We start from the raw sequence: 22319 nt of genomic DNA on the forward strand, positions 1-22319 counted from the left end.
AACCGACCGGCTTGCCTTAAAGCAGCTCTATAATCATAACAGTCTAATACGTGATGCATTATGTATGTGTATTTTTGCTTAGATATACAACTTTTTCCCCCTTTAAAGCCCCCAACTGATGTAAAAAACATTTACTCTGGCATTAACGTCCCGAGTAACCTGTTCCAGTTTGCACTGCATAAAAATCCCATCTGCTTTCTTTCTTTGTCGAGCTCCACCGAGGTAATCAAATATTGAAGAGTTGTTCGGGGTGGACTGAAAGAGCGGCTACGCCAACATCTCCCGGCAAACAGATTTGGACGGCGTTCTGTGAAAGGAATAACTATCTTGTAAATTGCAATTTTTGTGTACTCATAGAAGTCCCTCGCAGTATAAAGAAGCTAGAATATCATGACGTATAATAAATGGAATCCGCGGCACGACTCGGGATACCGCGCAAGGTTATTTTTACGTTGCACGAGATTATATCACAACGGGTGACAGAAAATTTTAAAAAGAGAAATGGGACAAATTTGTTTGCGAAACAGGTTTCTACCTTGGCTTAGCGGCGTCATTTATTTGAGTGCCCTAATATCAAAGTCCGTCAGTAAGATACCTTAAAGAAAATAATAGAAGACTTGTAAACGATGTTATCGACATAATTAATTAAAATAACAGTGAGTCACACATGAAGGGTGTTTTCGTCGTCCAAATTTGTTTTGTTTTTGAAGTACAGGTTGTTAAAATTCTCAAAAATTGATTATTTTATGAATACACGGGAACAAGAAAAAGTGTAAAAAAGATAATGCAAAAATCTTTTGATAAATTTAAAGTAAAGGCGAAATTGTGAGGAAAATAACGCAAAAAAAAAATAGTTTCATCTTAATTGACGTTTAAGAAACAATAACCTGCTCCTTTAATATTTTATAAAACAATTTAGATAAGGAAAACGGTTCGATCGATCGATTTTAAAATTTAGAGACCTCATGGACATGTATTGCATTAAAATAAAACCTACAACATTGGTACTTTTCGCAATATTCGCAAAGTAGTCGTTGATTTTCCAAAACAGCAGAAGAAATCATTTTTGCACTTTTTCATGTATAAAAAAAAAATTCTCAAACATACCAAAATGCCCTTGACAGGATTGATTCAAGTTTGCAAAAGCCACCTTCCGCTGTACGATCATTAGTTGATAATCACAGCTCCACAAAAAAAAATAAAATGCTTCCAGAAACCAAACCTACCCTACCATATGTTTTTGGGGTCGCTGACTCCGAATCCGGGGTCAGTTTAACCCCATCACGTCAGAATATTCCATAACCTCAAAAATTAGGTTTGGTTTCTGGAGGATTTTTTTCAATTTTTTTTGTGGAGCTGTGATAATCGATGATCAAAATAAAGAAGATGATTTTTCACTCAATAGCCTGAGCTGAGGAATCAAGCTAAATGACCCCGGCATTGATTAAGCCAGAAAAAACATTTCTGAGCATTGGGCAGTAGGTATTGATAAAAAAAATTGTAACATTTTTGCCTTGCATTATTTCTTTTGATTGCGCCGAGTGCGATGCTCAAAAAAACTATTTCATTTCAAGATTTTAAAACTAGAATATTTATGCTTCAAGATGCATTTCTTTTTTTCTCGATACGACCGTTATTCACAAAGTTACGTTACAGCCTTCCAAAAATCACTTAAAAATTTTTTTTAATTTTTCTGCTCCCTAAATTTTTTTGCTGAGTTTATAATGTTCTGTTAATGATATGTTGTAAATCTTAGGATTCATCGGCATTTGGCTAGTTTTTTCACTGTTTTTGTGCCTATTTCTGTCTTTGAAGGCTTTTTAGGCTTGACTTTATCTCTTAAGAGTCTCCGTAACAGGTGCATAATTTCTAAGTGGTTACCATGACAACAATGAAATTTGGGCAATTAATTCCAAGTTTAAACCGATATTAAATACGCCTGGATTATAATTGGAATTTGTTTTTCAAACTTCTTTCTTTGAAGGCGAATAACTCCACAACGAAGCCCGATAGGAAAAAAATGTTTATGAAGTATTTTGATCTCCCCTATACACCTCTTCTTTTTTGACATGACCTTTCCGGACACCCTGTATATTGGTATGTTACAAGTAAAGAACTGTTGTACAATGTAATTAGTTCAAGATTGTATTCGATCAGAATCCAGAAAAAAACTGCTTTTGGTTTTTAGATTACTTGGAGCTGTCGTATAGTTTTGGGACTTATTTCCATCTACATAAACAAGGACGGCTTCAAATAATCAAAGGCGACTAATGCGATTGAGTTGAGATCGTGTACTCACTCTGGCCAGAAACTTCCGCACTGGTTTCTGAACCTCGAGATTTCAGGGTCGACGTTCGATCACCTTGCGGGGTCGCTTCACATTTCTCTGCTGTTCAGTTTAGGTGCTGACAACTGCAAATTTTGACAATTTGCAAATTCAAAAGATGAGTAAAATCCACTCAAGACTTGATTGATAAATGGATGTTAGCAGTCTATTACTGCAATAGTTTACATTTTTATGGCGATACATGACTTTCAATAAATTGTACACATTTTATACCACTATGCAATAAAAATAGGCTATTAATTTCTCAGTTAATTATTCCTGAAACTGTTAAAAAGTGGATTTTATTTCACTAAGCAGTTAAAAAATAAATTTTACATTTAAATTAAGACGTATTTTATCGACATTGTCCAATTAAATTGAGAAAATATTCTAGTAACTAGAATATAATCGATTGTAGCAATTTAGAAATCAATTTTCTGTAAGTTTCGTAAAAAATCGATTTGCATCGACCGCCCTCCGCCGCCCCCCGTTCCTCTAGGAAGGTTTGTTTAATAATAGGAAGTGAGGGTTTTCAATAGCGGCCGCCACAGTGGGCTTAACCGGATAACCGGTTAGTTTACAAGATCCTTCAAGCTGTTGGCCTGGGAGAACTTGTCCGAGCTTGAATTCATTACAGAGTATGCTTCCTGCCGGGTGGCCAGCCCATTCTGCGCCCCTTGTAATTGTTTATATTGCACAATAGGTGTCTAATCCCCGCTGCCAATGTGATTAGGTGTGACATGTAGATACGTACAGTTGAACTATAGCGGTTTCGTAATTAAGGAACGAATTGAAAGTGAATTTGGTACCCAATGAACACACATAAGTTTTTAAAAACGTATTTTCAACGTGACATTAGTTAGAAACAAAGTATTTCTAACACCGTTATTGTAACAGCATGGAAATCTATTTTTGCAGAGAATCTCGATTCACAAATAATTATTATTCATTGAATTTGTCAATCTGCCATATAAAAATTCATTTATTCATTATTTATTACTCCTCATCGTGATCTCGGCAAAATATTTATTAGTTTCTATAAACGAGGACGATGTCAAGTCACGGCTTGGGATACTTTGATGGACTGCAACTTTGAGTTAACATCATTTCAGTAAATAAAAATCTCAAACCCCATTAGTTGTTGCTTAGCAACGACGTACGTCTGCGAATCGTTCATATCGATAACCAGGGGAAAGAAATATGGAAACTGTAACTGAGTCATTTGTTCTATTTCGCCAAAGGCGGAGAGGGCGTACAGACTTTTCGAATCATTGGATTTATTTAATACCGGGTTGGACAGGAAACACGGAAAACTGTTTTAGAAAGTAACCATGTAGAATGAAGTGCATATTCATATCAAAGGAATACCCAAGTGGTTCGACTATCAAACTTCAAAATAAACACAAAAGTTGAAATGCATATAATGTAATAAAATAAATTTAAACTTGAATTTATAAAAATGCAGTGTAATAAATAAGATAAAATTTCAAAGATTCAAGATACGAAACAGTCATGTATTTTTACATAACAGTAAAATTAAGATTTTATTATTATTTTGCATCTGTTGGATCAAAATTGGAATTCCTGTTCAACGTAAATTTTAAAATTTTTTGCTATTAAATTAGATAATTTTCTTTAGAAGATCGAAGAGATAGGTTTTCATTTTCGCTACACAAATTACGTCAAGATATTATGGAGAGTTGCTGAATAATTTACATTTTTATGTTCCTCGCACAACATCCAGACATGAGCAATATTTTTATTACCAATTCTCCTTATTATTGATGGATATGGATTGGGCAGTGTACAATAAAATTAAATAAAAATTTTTCTTATACAGGGTGAGTCATTAATAATGGTACACAGCTTAATGGCATATTGTTAACCTCAAAATATAGTGATTGAGCCAAACATGCCTTAATCAATTGTTGCTCCTTTTCGTTCTACAGGGTGTTAAAGTTGAAAAAATATTTTCCTTTTTTATCTATATTTTAAGTATGTATGGACCGATTGTTTTGAAAATTTGAAGTTTTACGTTTTTTGAGGAGGCAAATACGAATATGCAAACAGTGTTGGGGTCACCTCTAGAGGGCGCTAGTTATACTGTCCTATCAATGGAAAAATATGTCTAACTTTTTGTATTTTACAATTTTAAATTTTTTTATTACAAATTATTGAACTACGTTCAATTCTTAATAAAAAAAAGGTATACTAGTTACAAATCGATAAACTAAACCGTTTTCGAGATACAGACGTTTTAAGTTTTTGAGATTCAACGGGAATTAAATTAGAAATTGTCTGGAAAAATTCATCTTCAATGTATTCTTCCAAATTTATCCAAATATTTAGTCGATAGCCGCACGGTTTAAGGCGTCAATACTTGAATCGAAGTGTACTATGTGCCCGGGTTTCGAATCCCGCGGTCGGTAGACCGTAGATTAGCTATGCTTGTACGGAGGATTGGCACCCTCTGTGCAGGTATGGTAGGGTGGAAGAATGCTGGCTTGGATCAATGTGCATTTGACCACCCCCCTAATTAATGAGGTTTTCCAGGTTTCCCTCATTCCTGCACTGAATGGTGGTTAGGGTCTACCAACATAAGTCGTTCCTGGGCGCAAATGCGGCCTGCGTAATAGTAATATGCCGCCTCCTCTTCCGCACAAGACTCCGGCTTCTGGGCTAACTCTCGTAGTTAGAATGAGGAGTAGAGATATTATTATTATTATTATTATTATTATTATTATTATTATTTTATTTAGATTTCTATATTTATTGAATTATCCTGTTCTTTATAATACGTATACAGTTTGTTCCCCTTGATTAGCTGATATCATATTAATGTAATTGAAAATTTCAGTCGAAAGTTATGAGGTACTGAAATAAAATCCACTGTCCACTCTTTCCAGTTTTTAGTAAATGGCTTAATTAATTCAAATCTCTAATTTCACTATTACAACACTGAAATCAGAATCATCTACAGCAGAACTTCTTTTATGAATTTAGTACTCTCTGGGCGTTACATGCAACCCAAGTTGTTTCAGCACATACTGTAATTAATTTAATTAACTAATTGCTGCTAACGTTATCCAATACGACCGAGGTAACTCAAGTCAGTTTCAATTCTTGTTTTCGTTCCAAGTATGTGGGCACAAACCACGAACTTTTCCCATTGAATGTAGGTGGTTTACTATTGTTTTGTGACCACATTCTATCTCCTGAGCCAATTCCTTGCTGATTGTCTTGGATTTTCATTAAGGAGCCGATTCCATTGCTCTTCATCAAATTCGACAACAATTAATGGAACAATTAATGTCTTCAAAACGGGAAAGTCATCGGCGAAACGTTCGTTTTTCCCATCTCGATTAAAAACAAAAAGAAGTGAATGAATATCCACAAAAATTAAATCTAACGAAGCAATCAAACATACAATCAGGTAGAGCAATAAGTCCTCTTTCCAATGACATGAGTCAATTTGTCAATGCGTTTAATTTTCAAGTGAATTTTTAAATTTGAAAAAAAACAGACATTACTACTTATTCCCCAACCTATTAAAATTAAAGTACTTTAGGTTTTAATAAGTAGATACTGACTTAATATTACTAATTCTAGTTTCTTGACCATTGGGTCTATAAATTGAAACTAAAGGAAACATCGCTTTTGATATTCAACCATCACAAAAATGCAGTAAAATTATGTCATAGTTGCTTGAGGAATCTACAGTGCCTCCTTTGGCGAAGCAGAGAATTCTAGGAAACAGAACAATAATTCCGCTAGTAGGAATTAATACCGTTTTGGAATGGTATTCGACAACTCTCAACAAGTTGCGAATTTTGAACCGGATATCCAAACAGAGTTATTATATGCATGTCAAGTATTTGTAAAATTATATTTAACCAATTACAATGTAGTGGAATCGTGAGAATATCGAACTCGAATTGTCCTCGCTATATAAACCGATCGTTCTCTTGATAATATGCGCAACACGATTCTTCGTAGAGACAAACAAAAGTAAATCCGTATTCACTCAGCTGCGTTTTTCCAGATAACCGGCAAATGTTTCAGAACGAGCTGTTTTTGTAACCTAGAACGCATCAGCACACGCAACGAACGTATTCTGGAAAAAAAAGCTGTTTACAGGACTCTTCTTTATCACTTGTTCAGTCAACAGCAACGCGACAGATAGTAAAGAGTAGAGAACAAAAGACTATCTCGGGTTGATACCGTCGTAGAAAAAATTTAATCCAATAACCCACTGTCGGCAAACATGTTAAATTTGCATTTTTTGTTTAAATTAGAATAAAGTAATAACGTTTTAGTTTTAGCAAATGTATTATGAGAAAGAAACAGTATTTTCTTTTTCTGTTGTAAGAATTTCTGTTAATTTAATGTAATTTCCTTGTAATTTTACATTGACGACCACTCTGATTCATAGATTTGCTTATTGATTCGTCCACAATATACTTGTTTTCTTGTTAAACATAGTATATCACTCATCAATTAATTAAAATATTATTAAGGATAATGTTACTTTATTTAAATTTGATACTGAATTATTTTGGTTGTACGTTTAGGCCTGTTTGCGATTTAAGTTTAAATCCAAATATGAGCCATTTCCCCACACATACGTGACCGAGGCTGTAGAGATATTTTATGAAAAATTCATTTCATGGTATGCCCATGAAGTTAAAACGCAAAGCGGCATTAAACTTCCACAGGGAAGCTAAGGCAAAAGATAAGCCATAAATTTGTTGTGCTTTTATGAGTATAATTTCACGTAGCAGAGACGTGGTTAAAATGAGAATCAGATTGACTTCGAAGTTGGATTATAGCAGTGTTATTCGATGGCTTGCGGTATACTACGTATTTTAATAAGTATTTTTTTTTTGTTATATTTTTTATTATTGGTCTTTATTTAGGACATTGTTTTGCTTACTCAAAACTCAAAGTACAGCCCTATTAAAAAAACAATTTATTCATACCAGAGGCGTAGAAACCAGTATATTAAAAATTTCTGTAAAAAAATATTATAGATAATTAAAAGTAACTAAATATATATATTTTTAAAATAAGTATATACAAACATTACTGTTTCCTTTCCTTCCACCATTCGGACGTAGATATTCCGAAAAACCTGCCTTCAATTGTTGAGCATCCTGTCAGCAGCCGATAGAATTAGCGATGTTATCTCTTGACTGACGTCCATCTCTTCCGGAATTGCATACATGCACAGTATTGTGCCATAAATACACTCCTGTCTGTGGAGCTCTCGAATTTCCGATATCAAGAGCCGCCTACACTCCCTACGCTCTCGCGATAAAGTTTAGTCGTGAAAGACTCGAACGGTTAAAGGCAGGGGCGCAGGTGAACGTATATCACGTCGCTGTGCTATTAAAACGTCACCGAACGACCGGGGCTGGCAGAACGTATCGGAAACCGTACCGGGGATATTTTAAATTCCTTGAAATTTCATCACGGGTTGGTTGATTAGTTGAATAAAAAAATGTTCAAGAAATATTTAGTCTTTTTACTGTCGTGTTCCAAGTTTCGAGGGGATTTCAAATTTTTGCTCAACTTTCCAAAAGGAAAACAGTCTTCTGTTGCAATACGCAGGGCCAATCTATTATGGAGAATGTAAAAATCGGAAAAGCATTCAAAATTTGCAAATAAGGCTGAAACTTAGTGGTTGATCGATCATTCAAGTAGCAACCTGTCTAATGTGTTTCTGGGGCCATTCCCGATAATTCAGTTTCAGAAGTAATTACGCCATTAACATTAAACTATGATTACCCTTTGCACATTACATTTTTGGGCTTGAACCGCAGCTAACTTCTGACTAATGGTTAACTAACTTCCACGAAAGTGCGCCTTAATAGTCCAATTTATTAACCGAATAACTCAAATCCCCCAGAACACTTAAGAAGGCGCACGCCGCTGGCCCCCTAAATATGAACTGCAAAAAGATCAATGTCGAGCAGACTCGAAGGAAAAGAGACCTCTCCAGCGAGTCGTCCGACATATCCCCATAGTTTGACGCCTGATTGTTGGGCGAAGATGGATGATAACGTTGTCAGATGTTTGAGAGAATGCTCTCTCGGAATTGAGGCGTATTAGTTTAATTCCAACCGCAAGTGCGGACCTAGCTGCGAAAGATATCGATCATCGTTCCCGCGAGCGCGTTTACCTAATGACACATCGGCGAAATTGAACTTTCGTGCATCATAATTTGTCATGGAATTTTCAGATACTATGCGAAATTAATAGGGCGTGTCCCGAACCTGTGTGCAATCTAAAACGGGGTTTTTGTATAATGACGGGACTTGGGACGCAGCGGAAGGGTAGTTCCGCTTTAAGCCATCTCGCTACTTGATATCTGATCCGGGAGATTTAAGTAAATGTTACAGCGGGATATTCTAGAAATGTTCATTTTTTCAGGCTTCACGGCAGGAAACTATTTTAAGTATTAAATTCTATAACAGTGTTTAAGGTGTGGCCAGGATAAATTGACTTAACCTTCATCGCAAATGAATATTTCTGTGCCACTTTAATGAAAGTTACGGTGTAATTTTGTTGCAGACACCCCATCCTTCGCCATATCCCGCGAACCGGGCTTCGGTTTTCCCATCAGGGAGGGCATGCCGGTATCGCTGAAGTGCGACGTAGATGCCAACCCAAAGGCCCTGCCGATATGGCAGAAGGACGATACCAGCCCGCCAGTGCAGCAAACTCCCGACGGGTTCCTCAACTTCACCGAGATCAGGAGGGAACACAGCGGGTGGTACAAGTGCATAGCGAGGCACAGACTGGGAAGGTTCTCTAGCATAGGGTACTTCCTCAACGTGAGATGTAAGTAAGCCATAATTTGTTTATGATTGATCTCTAGGAATGTATGACGCTCTTAAGTTGGTGCTATCTAAGGGACGGAGAATACAAATAAGGAGTTGTGATTGGATTAAAAGTAACATTTTCATCAGTCATTAATGTTTTTAGATTTGCCTTCAGCCCAGGAATCAGCCTTTCTTTACCATCATCTTCATCATCACCATCACCATCATCATGATCATCATCATTGGATCTTTGTCCTATGTTACCACCGAATCCAAAGGTTCGAAATATCAATTCGAATTTCTGTCTATTCTTGGTCTATTTGAGAACAAATATTACACGGGTGTATGTGTAATCTATGTTGACATGAGGGGAAAAGAAACTTCGTTACATTATTGTAGTTACAATTCCAGATTCTAAAAATAGTATGTCACGTACATTTACAATAATTACTTCTCGTCTGGGTTCTGTTCCTTACCTAGAAATTCTCAAGAAATATATCAAGATTAGATTGGAAATTGCAACTGAAATTTCAAGCTTTTTTATGCGCTATCAAGTAGGTAGATATTACAACCAACCAGTCGGCAAAAATACCCATTCTATGATTCCTAATAAGATTGCACAGTTTTTGAAACTACAACATCCTGAAACATATACAGGTCATTCATTCCGAAGAACATCGGCAACGTTACTGGCAGGACAGCAGGACTGGCAGGGCGTTACAGGAGTTGATGTATTAGCAATCAAGAGACTTGGTGGGCGGAAGTCAGCCACAATTGCAGAAAGTTATGTTGCTGACAGTTTAAGTAACAAAAATGGTATAGCCGTGCAGCTTTGAATCATTTTTGCATCACTTCAATTACTTCATTATCATCTTTCTGATCCTGGAATTATTCTTTGGAAGGTCCAAACAAATGAGATTGAACGTAACATATTGTATCCAATACCAATGTATTTTCCAACGGAGTTGTGAAACTTAAATTTTATTGGCATCATGAAAAAATGTGATTCTTCTCACTCTAATGATTATTTCTTTATATAGCTCTAATGGCTTTCCCCTAAATTAATTGATTGGAGGTGAGAAACAACCTACAATATCTATCGACATAAAACATTCCTTTGTATTTACTGGCAGAGAGCTGCCTACTATTCTGTAGGTACTATGAAGTTTTACTAAGGACATATATTGTGGGAAACTACTCGGCTGGCTACAGGCCCCTTCCAGTATTTGATTACACCACAGGGTAGTTGTTTCCCACACTGTCATTAGTTAAAAATGCCCCTCTCGCTTATTAAAAAATTGATCGTCGCGTAAACGTTACGTTCGGTCAATTTTTGTAAGTAAACAGCGCGCCAGAGGTCCTTACCCTTGTCACTGTGACCGAATATCCGACCCCGCGCCGCCCCCATAAATAGTTGTGGTGAGTAGATTAGTTCGGCGAAGTTTTCGTAAATGAGTTGAAGCGTCAGTGGCAGACATCAGTTAATTAAAGCTCGGAACACGTTTTATAATGGCGGTACTTCACGCCATTGTTTATTAATGGCTACTTATATTTCACGTCCGTCGGAGAGACGTTTGTCTTTCCTAATTCTTCTATTAAATCGAGTGCTAATAATTGGAAAATGTCTGGTTTCCCACGACAACTTCAAACTTTAAACCTGTTTTACGGTGGCCGATATTTGAACCCAATAAATTGGCCAAGAAATTGACCAAGTTTTGTTGGTATACGTTTAACGTATTAAGCGCCACAAAATATAACAAGTTATTCACCAATTTCATCTTTTTTCTTTTTCTGAAATTGTATATGGTGACATATAATAGTAACGCCCATTACAAATGAACTATTGCCATTGAAAACTTTATATGTTTAATTTACGAGGAGAGAAGATGTCTTCCTCGAATTTAATGGGCAGTTTTTCGAAAACAGAACGGCAATAAATTTGTTTAATAGTGGTTCCTTGGAAATGTTACAGAATATCAAATTGCTGTTAAAACTTTTCAAATAATTGGATGGTTATAAAAGGAATACGTAAGTTGCAAGCAGTAAAATGGTGATAATCCAGTTTATATGGTTGCTATCAATTTATCATGAATTAATCGGTGTTGTCAGATGGTTTATTTCTCACCCTTGCGAGAGTTTACGTTTATAAAATATTTGTAGCTAGGGAATTGCTTTTGTAAGATCATTCAAATAACACGGGCCCACAAACAGAAATCGAAAAGTCCTTTTTCCCAGACTAAGCGACCTTTATGTTTTCGGGGTCGCTGATCACATCCCGTTGTCCATATGACTCCATCACTTCTAGAACAAGGTCATATGAAGGTCAATCACATTAACTTACGTACCTTTTTTGTGTCAATAATGTTGGAAAATAATAATTTGATACCAAATTTGATATACCTTAAAGTATAAAAAAGTTATGTTGTTTTTAACACATTCAATCTACTGCAGCTAGCGCCCTCTATAAACTTCAACCAAAATGTGAACAGATTTCAATTCCTCTACTTAAACAACTCCAAATCCCAAAATTTTGTGAGGATATTTGCATTTGTTAAGGTATAAGCCTAGAAAATGTAGGCACCCACTCGACTTTGTATGAAAATTTACACTTCAACCCCCATAAAGGGGTATGTGGGGGTGGTAAAGTGACGCTAGGGGGTAGCGAAGAGATCTAATTCATTTTTGGTGGCCTTCTTCGTTCTTAGTGGCCCAGAGAACATAGGAATACACATCCTACTCGACTTCGGGGTGTTAACGGGGAAATAGCTGGTTAAAATTTTTTTTATGGTCATATTAGATTTCAGTGATCCCAAAAACGGCGAGGTAGGGGGTCGACGTTCAGGGTCTCGACATTTTTTTTGTGTGCCTATGAAATGAATCCAACCCCCTCGTCAACCCTCAGCATCCTTTGCCACCCACGTTTGTTTTCAGCAGCCTAGCTGAAAAAAGATCAGAATATCTTTTCGAATTTAGATAGAATGACTTTTTGTCACAAAAATATGACAATCACAAAAAAAATAGGCAGAAAATAAAGTCAACATGGAACTGGATTACATGTTTTAATAACGTTCAAGGCATATTAAACCGAATCTTCAATTTTGGAAAATGTTGGTATCACAATGTTTCTTTCGGTTTTTGAACAACTGTTGGTTGGTTCACTATTCTCCAATAGTTGTTCATATGTGATTTTAACGGTTTGGACTTTTTCCATACATTTTAGCAAATTAAATTAAAAAAAATGAAACAAATTTACAATAGCAATAAGCCGTAGATTAACTGGTTTTAACCACTATACTTTTTAGCAATCGAGCAAAACGCTTTTTTCCCAACATATGTATCTTCTGTTTTTTAAATCAATTTTTCATATGTTAAGCGCAAACGAAATACGGACCTGGAATGTACGATTTACTCTCGGACCATATTTATTACAGAAATTTTTAGGGGTATAAATTGGTTGACATTGAAAATTAGTTTTTTTGTAAACGATATATTCAAAATTTCATTTCATCAGAAAAACTCGATCTGCGGTTCTGATAACTTCATTATCTTCCACGTCTACAGCTCTCCATCAATAACCCCGTTATTTCTTCGGATCGTACCTCGAACGCAATTTGTTTTTCATCCTTCTTGTGTTCCAGATGACATGGAAGTCACCCAGGAGCCAGACTTCGACATCGGCGAGCTCAGCTCCACTGGGAGGCAGCTGGAAGTTTCCCTAGGTGGGGCCGTCCAACTCGCCTGTCCTCCAGGTAAAACTTTTGCTAGTTCAGTACGCGTACATAAATTCAGTTAATAGTTTGCTCCAGTTCGCCGACGCCCTCCCTCCTACAACCCATAATAAACGCAGAAGCGGATTGATGATCGCTTAAATATTAATGCCACAATAACTTATCCCCCGGTCTAAGTAACCTGATTAGCGATGATTAATATCAGTTAATCTCGGCGAGTTACCGGATCAGCCCGCACCCCGTCTGAAGATGTTAATTATAAATAAGAAACTGTAACTTCGTTATTTGGGAGGGGGCGTTGGTCCTTCGAAGAATTCGGTTTCTATTCGCGTCTATAAATCAAGGTTTATTTCAGTTTAGAACCACAAAAACTTGAGAGCAGAGCTTACAAGTCTCCTCTGACGTCAAATAAAAATGATACAGAACGTTCGGTTGCTAAATAACCCAACGAAATTTGAAAAAAAATCAAAAATTCAAAAAAATTGAAAATTTTCCCTGCTAGTGTACCTATTGGCGAGGTATCCGTCCCCTGGTTAATAAGCTACAGTGTACTCGGGTTGACGTTCAAACACACTCAAATCAGAGTCCGCAACGGGCCTGCAGTGGTGTCCATCTTCGAGGTATTATTGATTTTGGTTAAAGGTGCTTTGGTCTGAATTTCATAAAATTTTGAATTATTTTCTTGTCCAAAGAATTGTAGTGAAATTTTTCGCGCCTCGTGCACTGTCGACGATGGCTCAGCGGTCGATAGCGTGCTCTGTTAGCTGCTACGGCTGATGTTGCTTAGCGACAACCAGGGCTTCGTAGAGGAACTTTGGTAAAATTTCGAAACATGCGTAAAATTTTGTGGGCGAGACCCTGCGCTTTCCGATATGCGTGGTAGGTCATCTGCGGTTTCTTGTCCATGATCTCAAACTTTTAGCGAGATTTGCACCCGTTAGTCGTTGTTTTTTTTGAGAATTTATCAAATTATTTTCAAAACATGGGTGAAAAAATTATTTTCAAAACATGGGTGAAAATTCGGGACCCGGGACTCGTATTGTGTGTGACACTGGGTATATGATACTGATATCTGTGTCCCAAAGTAACCTGTAACTAGTTTGCGTTACGTTCCCGGTAACGGCTGCTCAAATACATTAATTGCGCCGTATTAACTACTTTAGTCATAATCTTCCATAATACGGAACTTCCGGAACTGTTTGTCAGCGAGTTTACCGATCCTTTAAACCTCAGACAACAACAACAATTAACCCTGCCGACCCTCTAGTACGGCAAATATTTGCATGATTTCCTTAACAGTTCCTCGCATGCGGAACAAAAGCGCGGGGTTGTCCGACTACGCCCGGAAAATTAATAATAAGTATTTTCACTAATCAAAACAGTTGAAAATGCGAAACGGTGCTTAAAATTAATAACTAATTTTAGGTAAGTAAGTAATATCGAATCTGTTAAAGCTCATTTAGAACCTCTGGAATTGTCCCCTGTACGACAAGAAGTGCCGAGCTATCAGTGGGGTCAGTGGCTGCAAAAATCGCACCTCGATTTATTTAATCTTCTCCAAGATTTTAAACGCCCTGTAGAAGGTGAACTATAAACTTGTGATGTGTTTACTTTACGGGCGTCGTTTTTAGTTCCCTCCAGTGGCATAGCGACATTAAAATATCCCCGATGCCCTGTGAACATCTCGAATATAAAATGACATCGCGTCGGGGGTAATTTAATTTTTAAATTTTTTAAATAAGGTCGGGGGTTAGTCTTCAAGGTCTTTAACGCTCGAAATTAACGGCTTAATTACAGTTTTACGATCAAGAAGACCGTCTAAACTTACACCACAATGAAGAGGATAATGTGAAGGTCATAAGAAATGCAAAATCTCGTGGAACATTGCCACAGTATTAGACATATCTAAACTTAGACAGAATCAAGACTTCCTAAGTGTTTATCAAGAATTAGTAGTTAATTATAGTTATTTACACCATAAGAGAGGTAAGTATTATTTACCAGCCGAGGACGATTTTGCGCCCGAGCGGAGCGAGGGCTGGTAATAGAATCCGAGACTGGTAAATTATACTTAACTGCTGCGTGGGGTATAAACATTTTATCTGCTCCGTTCTTTATGGTTCATGAAATAACGATTATGTTTAATTTTTTGACATTTCTTAATCAATTCATTTTCATTATATTCGAAATCTTGAAAAGTCGCCTTAGTTGTTTGGATTTTGTCGTTTCTAAGGTAAACAGAGCTACATAAAAGTTGCAATTTTCCTAATTCCTAATAAGATTGCACAGTTTTTGAAACTAGAACATCCTGAAACATATACAGGCCATTCACTCCGAAGAACATCGGCAACGTTACTGGCTAATACAGGAGTTGATGTTTTATCAATCAATGATATTAATAGCATTATTATCTTAAGATATAGTTTTCTTTGCAATCTAAATAAATATGACTAGCTAGAATAGTCTCATTTCTAACATTATGGCCTTCACCAGCCTTCACCCATAAAAGAAAGGTTTCCAAAGGTTTTAGGGCTCTTATAATATCCTCTCCTTTATTTTCAAGTGCCTAACTAAAGTCAACTTGTTTCACTAAGCCTTTAATGAGTGAAATGGAAGAAATGCAATTAGCCAGTTGCTGTTGTGTCCCTTGGTTTATTATTTATTTTTGATGGATGTTGGGTTTCAATGTGTAATGATATGAAATCAAAACGCGATTTATTTCCTCTCGTTTTCAACTAATTTTTTTCTTAGTCGTCCAGTATGGAAAATGATCGTCTACGCCCATGCAAAATCAAAACTTGGGAACGGCTTCCGCTGGAAGTGGAGATATTGGAAGTTGCGGTTTTTGAATCGTTCTCTCAACTTCAGCCCCCCGAAAAGTGCCGTAAAGTTGCCCCTGAGATTTCGTTCCTAAGATAACTTTTTGAATATCGAAAGGATTCGTCGTCGACTTTATTCAATATGAAATAAATTTTATTTCCTACACAAACCCAACAAAGTTTTACTGCATTTCATAGGCATAAATAAACCGTTTTACACCGATTGTGATCTCGCGCTGATATAGTCTGGAAGAAGACAAATATTATGCCGCTGTTGTGGCAGTTATATCCTTTGTCTCTTTCGCGATATAAGCCGGGATCGATTCCGTAAAACGACTGCTAGGTTTGTAGATGTAACATTACCACGAATATGTAAATACACCAAAACGAACACGAGTTGGAAAAGTAAAATATATGTTTTTGCACATATAATATTGCTGTCAACATACATTTAATAACTAACAATAGTAACTTGACTAAAATAATGTATTTTAATGTGAATAAACAAATATTTGTTTTCCATATCCAATTATTTATTTCAGCAAAACAAATTTATTTCACTGGCTCCATTTTTTTTGTGTAAATGAGAAAGTAATTTATCAGCGCTCATCCGTACAGCAAATTGGAATATTCTTTAAAGACATTGGAATTAACCTTACCCCTAAAAAAGGTGTCTTGTGCTGCTCAAACGGGTTCGGCTGAAATCAGGCAAAAAGTCTAGATATCGTGCAATGCCGCAAGCGTGAAGGTTTACTACCTCCAATTTAGTTTGGAAAGTCGTGCCTGTAAGGGATCTTTACGTAATAATGTGTTTTTAGAACCTCACCTTTTATTAAACTTGGTATAAGCGGAACAATCAAATTTCACGAATAATTTGTGTAGCACTGAGCACTCGAAAACCAATTATTCTTTTGTCAGGGCCCTCAGACTTAAAAAATAATTGCTCTTGTTTTTAACTTTATGGTACACGTTTATAACGTCTTCATTCTTCAGTGTGAGAGGCATTTTCTTTTAAAAAATATAAAGCGTTTCACCTTTTTCAAATAAAACAATTTGTTTTGGCAATAGAAAGTTTCTTGTTGGAATATTGGTGTTACAGAAAAAACTATTTGTTTTTTCAGGTACTTTGGATTTGCCCTGTAGAACCCTCAGTATACTTTGGGACTTACTTTCCTCTAAATAATCAAGGGCGGCTTCAATGTAGTTAATTACACAAATACACAATTCCGATCGTGTTCCCACACTGGCCAGAAACTGCTGCTCTGAGTATAAAACTGCAAGACCAAAGTCGACGTTCGATCACGCTACTTCGGGGACTGCTTTTCGATATGGATATTCTCATCTGGCTTCTGCGGATTTAGGCGATTCATGTCTGTTGATTTGCCCCGTCGTGGAATCTGACTGTTGTTTTATATTTATGTAAGACAACTAACTGAATTTCGTATCCCAGTTCGCTCTGCAACGGCATCGAGCTCCCCAAATATCGTCTGCTGCGGTTTGAGGTGTTTGGAGCGATTTGCGCATAGCTTCGACCGTTGTATTCGAATATGATAATTTCGATTTGAAACATAGGCGAAAATTTTAGTTTTCGCTCAATGTCTTCTGCTTCACAATGATGGTCGGCTAGATGCCTTCGAGCATCAGTAACAACTTTTGGCTGCGTACAGAGGCTCTTAGATTCGAAAGTTTAGTGAATTCCGAAATCGTAGGAGACTATAGGAGAATCTTAAGCAAAATTGTGTACATAATTTTGCTCATAATTGGGGCTTTTTTGCATTTACGGTAATTACCATTAACAGAAAATATTTTCCTTAATATTCAGCTATATGAATTACCCCCAAAATCCCCCTTCCCCCATCCTCGTTGTTCTTTAATTAAACTGTAGGTAATTTCCTCGAATATTCTCAGTTCCTTGCCTTCGAATCTAGACGGCTATTACTTTTAGCCGTTCTAAAAATAAAAATGGCCATCTAAGTACTTAATTATCATTTGTGACATTTAATTTCAGTTAAAAATGTGAATTATTGCCACTTCCCATGCGAACTTATCGCTTGCTGCGAACCCGTGACCGAATTCTCTTTAAAGGCGTACCTGGTTTTAATATCGCATCAGTCTCAATTCAACTTATTTATTAGTTCCCACTTGCAGGACCGTAATTTCTCCGGATTATGTGACCGAAGCGCCGTTTGTTCACACTTCGTTTCTAAACGTCCCGAGTAACGTTTGGAATATTAATAATTTGATTGATTCATTTATTTTTTAAATTACTTCCAACATTTTTCCTCTAAACTCAATAGGGAAATTATCAATAAAAATAGTTAATCAGATATGTCTCACGAGGTTGTATGGTTTGACTTACTGAAAAACCGTCCTGTCCCAGGCGTGTCAGTGCGTGCCATAAGCGTACAAACGGGAAAGACATGTTGTTATTCTCACAATTTAATTATTCCGATAAATGTTGTTAATAATGTAATATTGCAAATATAAAAAGGTAATTTAACGTAGGTACATCATTGAGTGGATTTTTCCAAATTCATTTGCAAATAGTCACAATCACATCTAGACGTGAAGGCCGAAAATGTCATCAAGTCGTCAGTAAAAAGCGATGACAGTTAATGAAATAGCTTAAATCATTAATAAAGATATATAATTAAATTGGGCCCAAATTGGAGCCCTGCGGAACTCCAGAATTAAGAGCGGATTGACTTGTACGCACCAATATTTTCTTTGTAGGTACGACAGGTTGTTGGACGAGAGTAGAACCAGGAACTGGTCGCCTGGAGCCGATGGGTGCCTCCCAGGAACTAAGATTGGACAATGTGCTGTATCAAGAAGCAGGGGAATACCGATGCGTAGCTCCAACAAGAGACGCAACGCGAAGGTTGGATTCCCTAAGAAACGCTTTGTCTGTCCAAGTAGTAGTAAAAGGTGAGTCCAAATATCTAATTTAATCTCTTATCCTATTTTTGATTGTACAGGGGAGTTACAAATAGAATCTTGTAAAAAAAATCAAAAAGGGCGCTAACATAAATCTTGTCTTACTTCACCATAACGCAAATGCTACGATATAAACATATAAAACGATATCCATCAACTCGAGTTGCTATACAAGTAAGCCATTTTTGACACTTGGAAAACTAATGTAAACACTATCGCTAAACGTTAATACTAAAATCGGATTTCAAAATTCGGAATCGCCTAACTCCATTTTTTATGACACATCTATTGTCAACTTTTTTTGATATGTTATGAATCACCCTGTATATTGTTGTGGAAATGTTCTTGAATCGAATTGTGGGAAAGGAATATAGTCAACAAATTTGTGAAGCAGGTAATGATACTTAAATGACGAAGTATCTAAAAGTTGTATTTGTTGATCTTTAGTGTATGCGCAATAAAATCCTTCAACGAACAATAAAAATTTGAAGCAATCATTCCTTGTACAATGTACTAGTTTGTAGATAGTTCACTTTGAAGTTTTACTGTCTTCTAATGATCATTTAAAATAAAACAGCACGAGGACGAATGGCGAAATAATAAACATGGATTTCGTAACGTACACCATCCTGTGTTAGTTTAAAGATCCCATTTTCGTCCAATTTAAGTTACCGTAAGCTGAAAGTCGTAAAAAATAGATCTGCGGTTTTTGTGGCTGGGCATTTCTATCGAACGACCGATTTGTACTGGCTTGAAAGTTCGATTTAAGTCTAGAGTGTATGTTTAGGTCAGCATTTACAATGATACGGCTATTGTATCTAAAATTTGAGCAATAAAATTGGTGGAAAAAGCCTTACATGTTGAACAGCCGCAAGGCAGCATTTTCGGAGAAAATGTTTTTAATATTACAACTTTATACAATAAAATATAGTGTTTTTGTTTTCTTTTCGTTGGAAAATCAGTTTTGGTATGGTTAAAAATTACTAAAATAAAATCAAGATTGTTTCGTTCGTTGTAAACGGTTCATTACGACAGATGACGCTAAATTGACATTTGCATTATTCAGTATCGTCCGTCGTTCGTATCTGTTATCTTTTGAATTGTTAAAAATTATAATAATTTATATATAATGTGTAGAAAATTTCTATTGACCAATAACATACTTTAATTATCTATGTCCTCAAACAATTTGATTATATTGATGGTTAATTTCGTTTTGTTCCGTTTCAAAAGGTCCCCAAAATGCCATGTTAGTAAACAAAATATCCCTCTTATTTCTCCCTTTCGCAATTGTAATAGAAGATGCCTATAATATATTAAAATTACCTGAATCACACCAAATTCCGCATTGCTGCACTGCACTGCTAGGCAATTTGTCAACAACTGAAATTTATGGCCAGATCGCCCAGTTTGGTTGTGTGTGTGCCGCGTTTGCCCGCGCGCTTATTCTTCAACTGGGCGACCAGAGGTGTATATGGGTATGGTTAAATAAATATGGGAACAAGTTTTTCAAATATTTAATGCCGAGTTGCTGCGTCGGCGACCGAACCTGGTTCTTCAATTGAGAACGAAAAGACTATACAAAACTTTATAAAATCCTCAATTTTTTCTGGTTTTAAGTAGTTTGTACTGTTAAATATGACGCTGCTGTGCGATTATGATAAATATTTGTCTATTTATAAGTTCTAGCGATAGTTACTGCGAAGTAGACCCAACGGACAATAATTATCTCTTTTTTCCACAGCAATGCAATTCCTCTCGGCGCTGTTAAAATCTGGTCGTCAAATTAAGCCTCCCCGATTTTACGGTTAATCTCCGACATACCAACCATCCTTCCCTATAAATTATTGGAGACATCCCATGAATTATAGACCAAGTCATGTGTTGTTTGCGAATTCATCAATTCGCTTTGCTCAAATTGATTGGAAAACAGCGGCTTTAATGGATGGGGACGTAATTTCAGATCATTAAAGGCCTCGGCAATACTTCCTTTGATAAATGAGAGGAGGAAATATTTTTTTGTAAGATTGCATCGAACTTGTTTCTATGAATGGGTGCATTTTTCCTTAGTTCCTTAATGTTTTATCCAAATACGTTCTGTGTGTTACAGTTTTGTTGTAGTTTTAGGTAGCTTGAACCTTAAACTATAAAAAGGCGCTCTTGGTTGATGTCGATAAAATGTTTTCGAGAAGAAACTGTTTCTGTTTAATATGATTTTTGCATTCTTTCTGTGCCTATCTAAAGAAATGCTTTTATTTGCATTTGTTTTTCCCTAAAAATTATTAAATTACACAAGTTATTACAAAAAATCGTTTTTAGGGGGCGGGCGTCCTTTGTATAAATCGGATAGATTGCCCACATATTCTGGGACACCCTGTATAAAAAATACATCCTTATCTTCCAAGGATTTAATCAAATACGTTCTATTTGTTGCATTAAAATAATTTTGCAAACGATTAAAACCCTCCAAAATGTATAGACCGCCATTTCATTTGATACCAATATTCAAATCTCTTTTAATGAAAACCCATTTATTAGCAGTTGCCCGTTAGTAAAGGTAACCGTTTATATTGCATTATTGCGATTTAGGCAATAAAGTGAATTGTTATTGACTGTCATTTTTTGCCACTGGTGACTGCGTTATCCATAAAAATCGTTCGATTCGAATCGTTTTCATTTATCTTTCCGAATATAAATCCTCCATTGTATTTACCTCTTCATTATCCAAATTAAATACGACGTCGATTGAGGTACTACAAGTTATTATTTTTTTAATAACATTTATTATATCATTATTAACTCAACTTCTCATCTGACTCCGTGTTGCAATACGGGTCAATCACATTTAATCTATTTTTATAGCTTGGAAAATCCGCCTAAAAACCAGCTATTTGACCTATTATTATTTTTCTAACAACTTATTCTTGGGATTCCTACGTTCTTTGGAATGCGTTTCGCGTGTTATTTGAAATATCGATTTTTCTCTTCATACCAGATGCTCAACGCATGGCCCCGACAGTCTTGAAGTGAACTTGTTAAAAAAAATTTTGCTAAATTTCATAAGGCCTTCTCCGAAGGACGCTACCTACTTGAAAACTCTCAACTTTTCGATAAATTAGTGTTGACTGAAATATTTTACTTTTTGGCCCATCCGTTCCGAGAACTAATAAATAAATTACCACGCGTCCCGGATTTTGTTACAAAAACAAGGAACTACAGACCAAAAACGTATGTATATTGTGCGTATTTAAAATTAGTAAGAGCTCGTACGACTTAAAGCAAATTATCGTGTTTTTTAAATATGTGGCGGATGTGCCGGTACGGGTGACCTCTATCGACTTGGCTCCGGAAAGGGGTCATACTCCACGCCATGTAGACACATCGCGGGCATATTTACACGGTAGCAACTGCCAACTAATCTCACCTAATAGTTACCGAGCTTACACGTAACGCAAACAATAACGAATAGCTGTGCCATTCATCATCGGTACGGGCAGACAGTAGGCCGTAAAACGCGTTGAAACCCCCTCTGGGCCGATCACCGACGGATGGTTCGCCTACATTTCTTGCTGTCGGAGCTTTGATGAAGGAAATGACGTAGTGCAGCAACGAGATGTTGCCTCTGTTTGCCTACGTTTTATTTTCAACAAATGTCAGATGGCGTTAATAATAATTTTAGTTGCAT

General features: G+C 36.4%; 1 protein-coding gene across 1 annotated transcript in view; it reads left to right on the plus strand.

Moving 5' to 3' along the window:
• LOC108917329 (roundabout homolog 3) overlaps positions 1–22319 on the plus strand; it is a 134211-nt gene that overhangs the window by 45355 nt on the left and 66537 nt on the right. Inside the window, exons 4-6 of the mRNA XM_018723878.1 lie at positions 8900–9169; positions 12789–12899; positions 18431–18625. Coding sequence (XP_018579394.1) covers positions 8900–9169; positions 12789–12899; positions 18431–18625 — 576 coding nt within the window. The remainder of the gene's footprint in view (positions 1–8899; positions 9170–12788; positions 12900–18430; positions 18626–22319) is intronic.

This window comes from Anoplophora glabripennis, unplaced genomic scaffold (genome assembly GCF_000390285.2).
Source record: "Anoplophora glabripennis isolate ALB-LARVAE unplaced genomic scaffold, Agla_2.0 scaffold4, whole genome shotgun sequence".
Lineage (NCBI taxonomy): Eukaryota > Metazoa > Arthropoda > Insecta > Coleoptera > Cerambycidae > Anoplophora > Anoplophora glabripennis.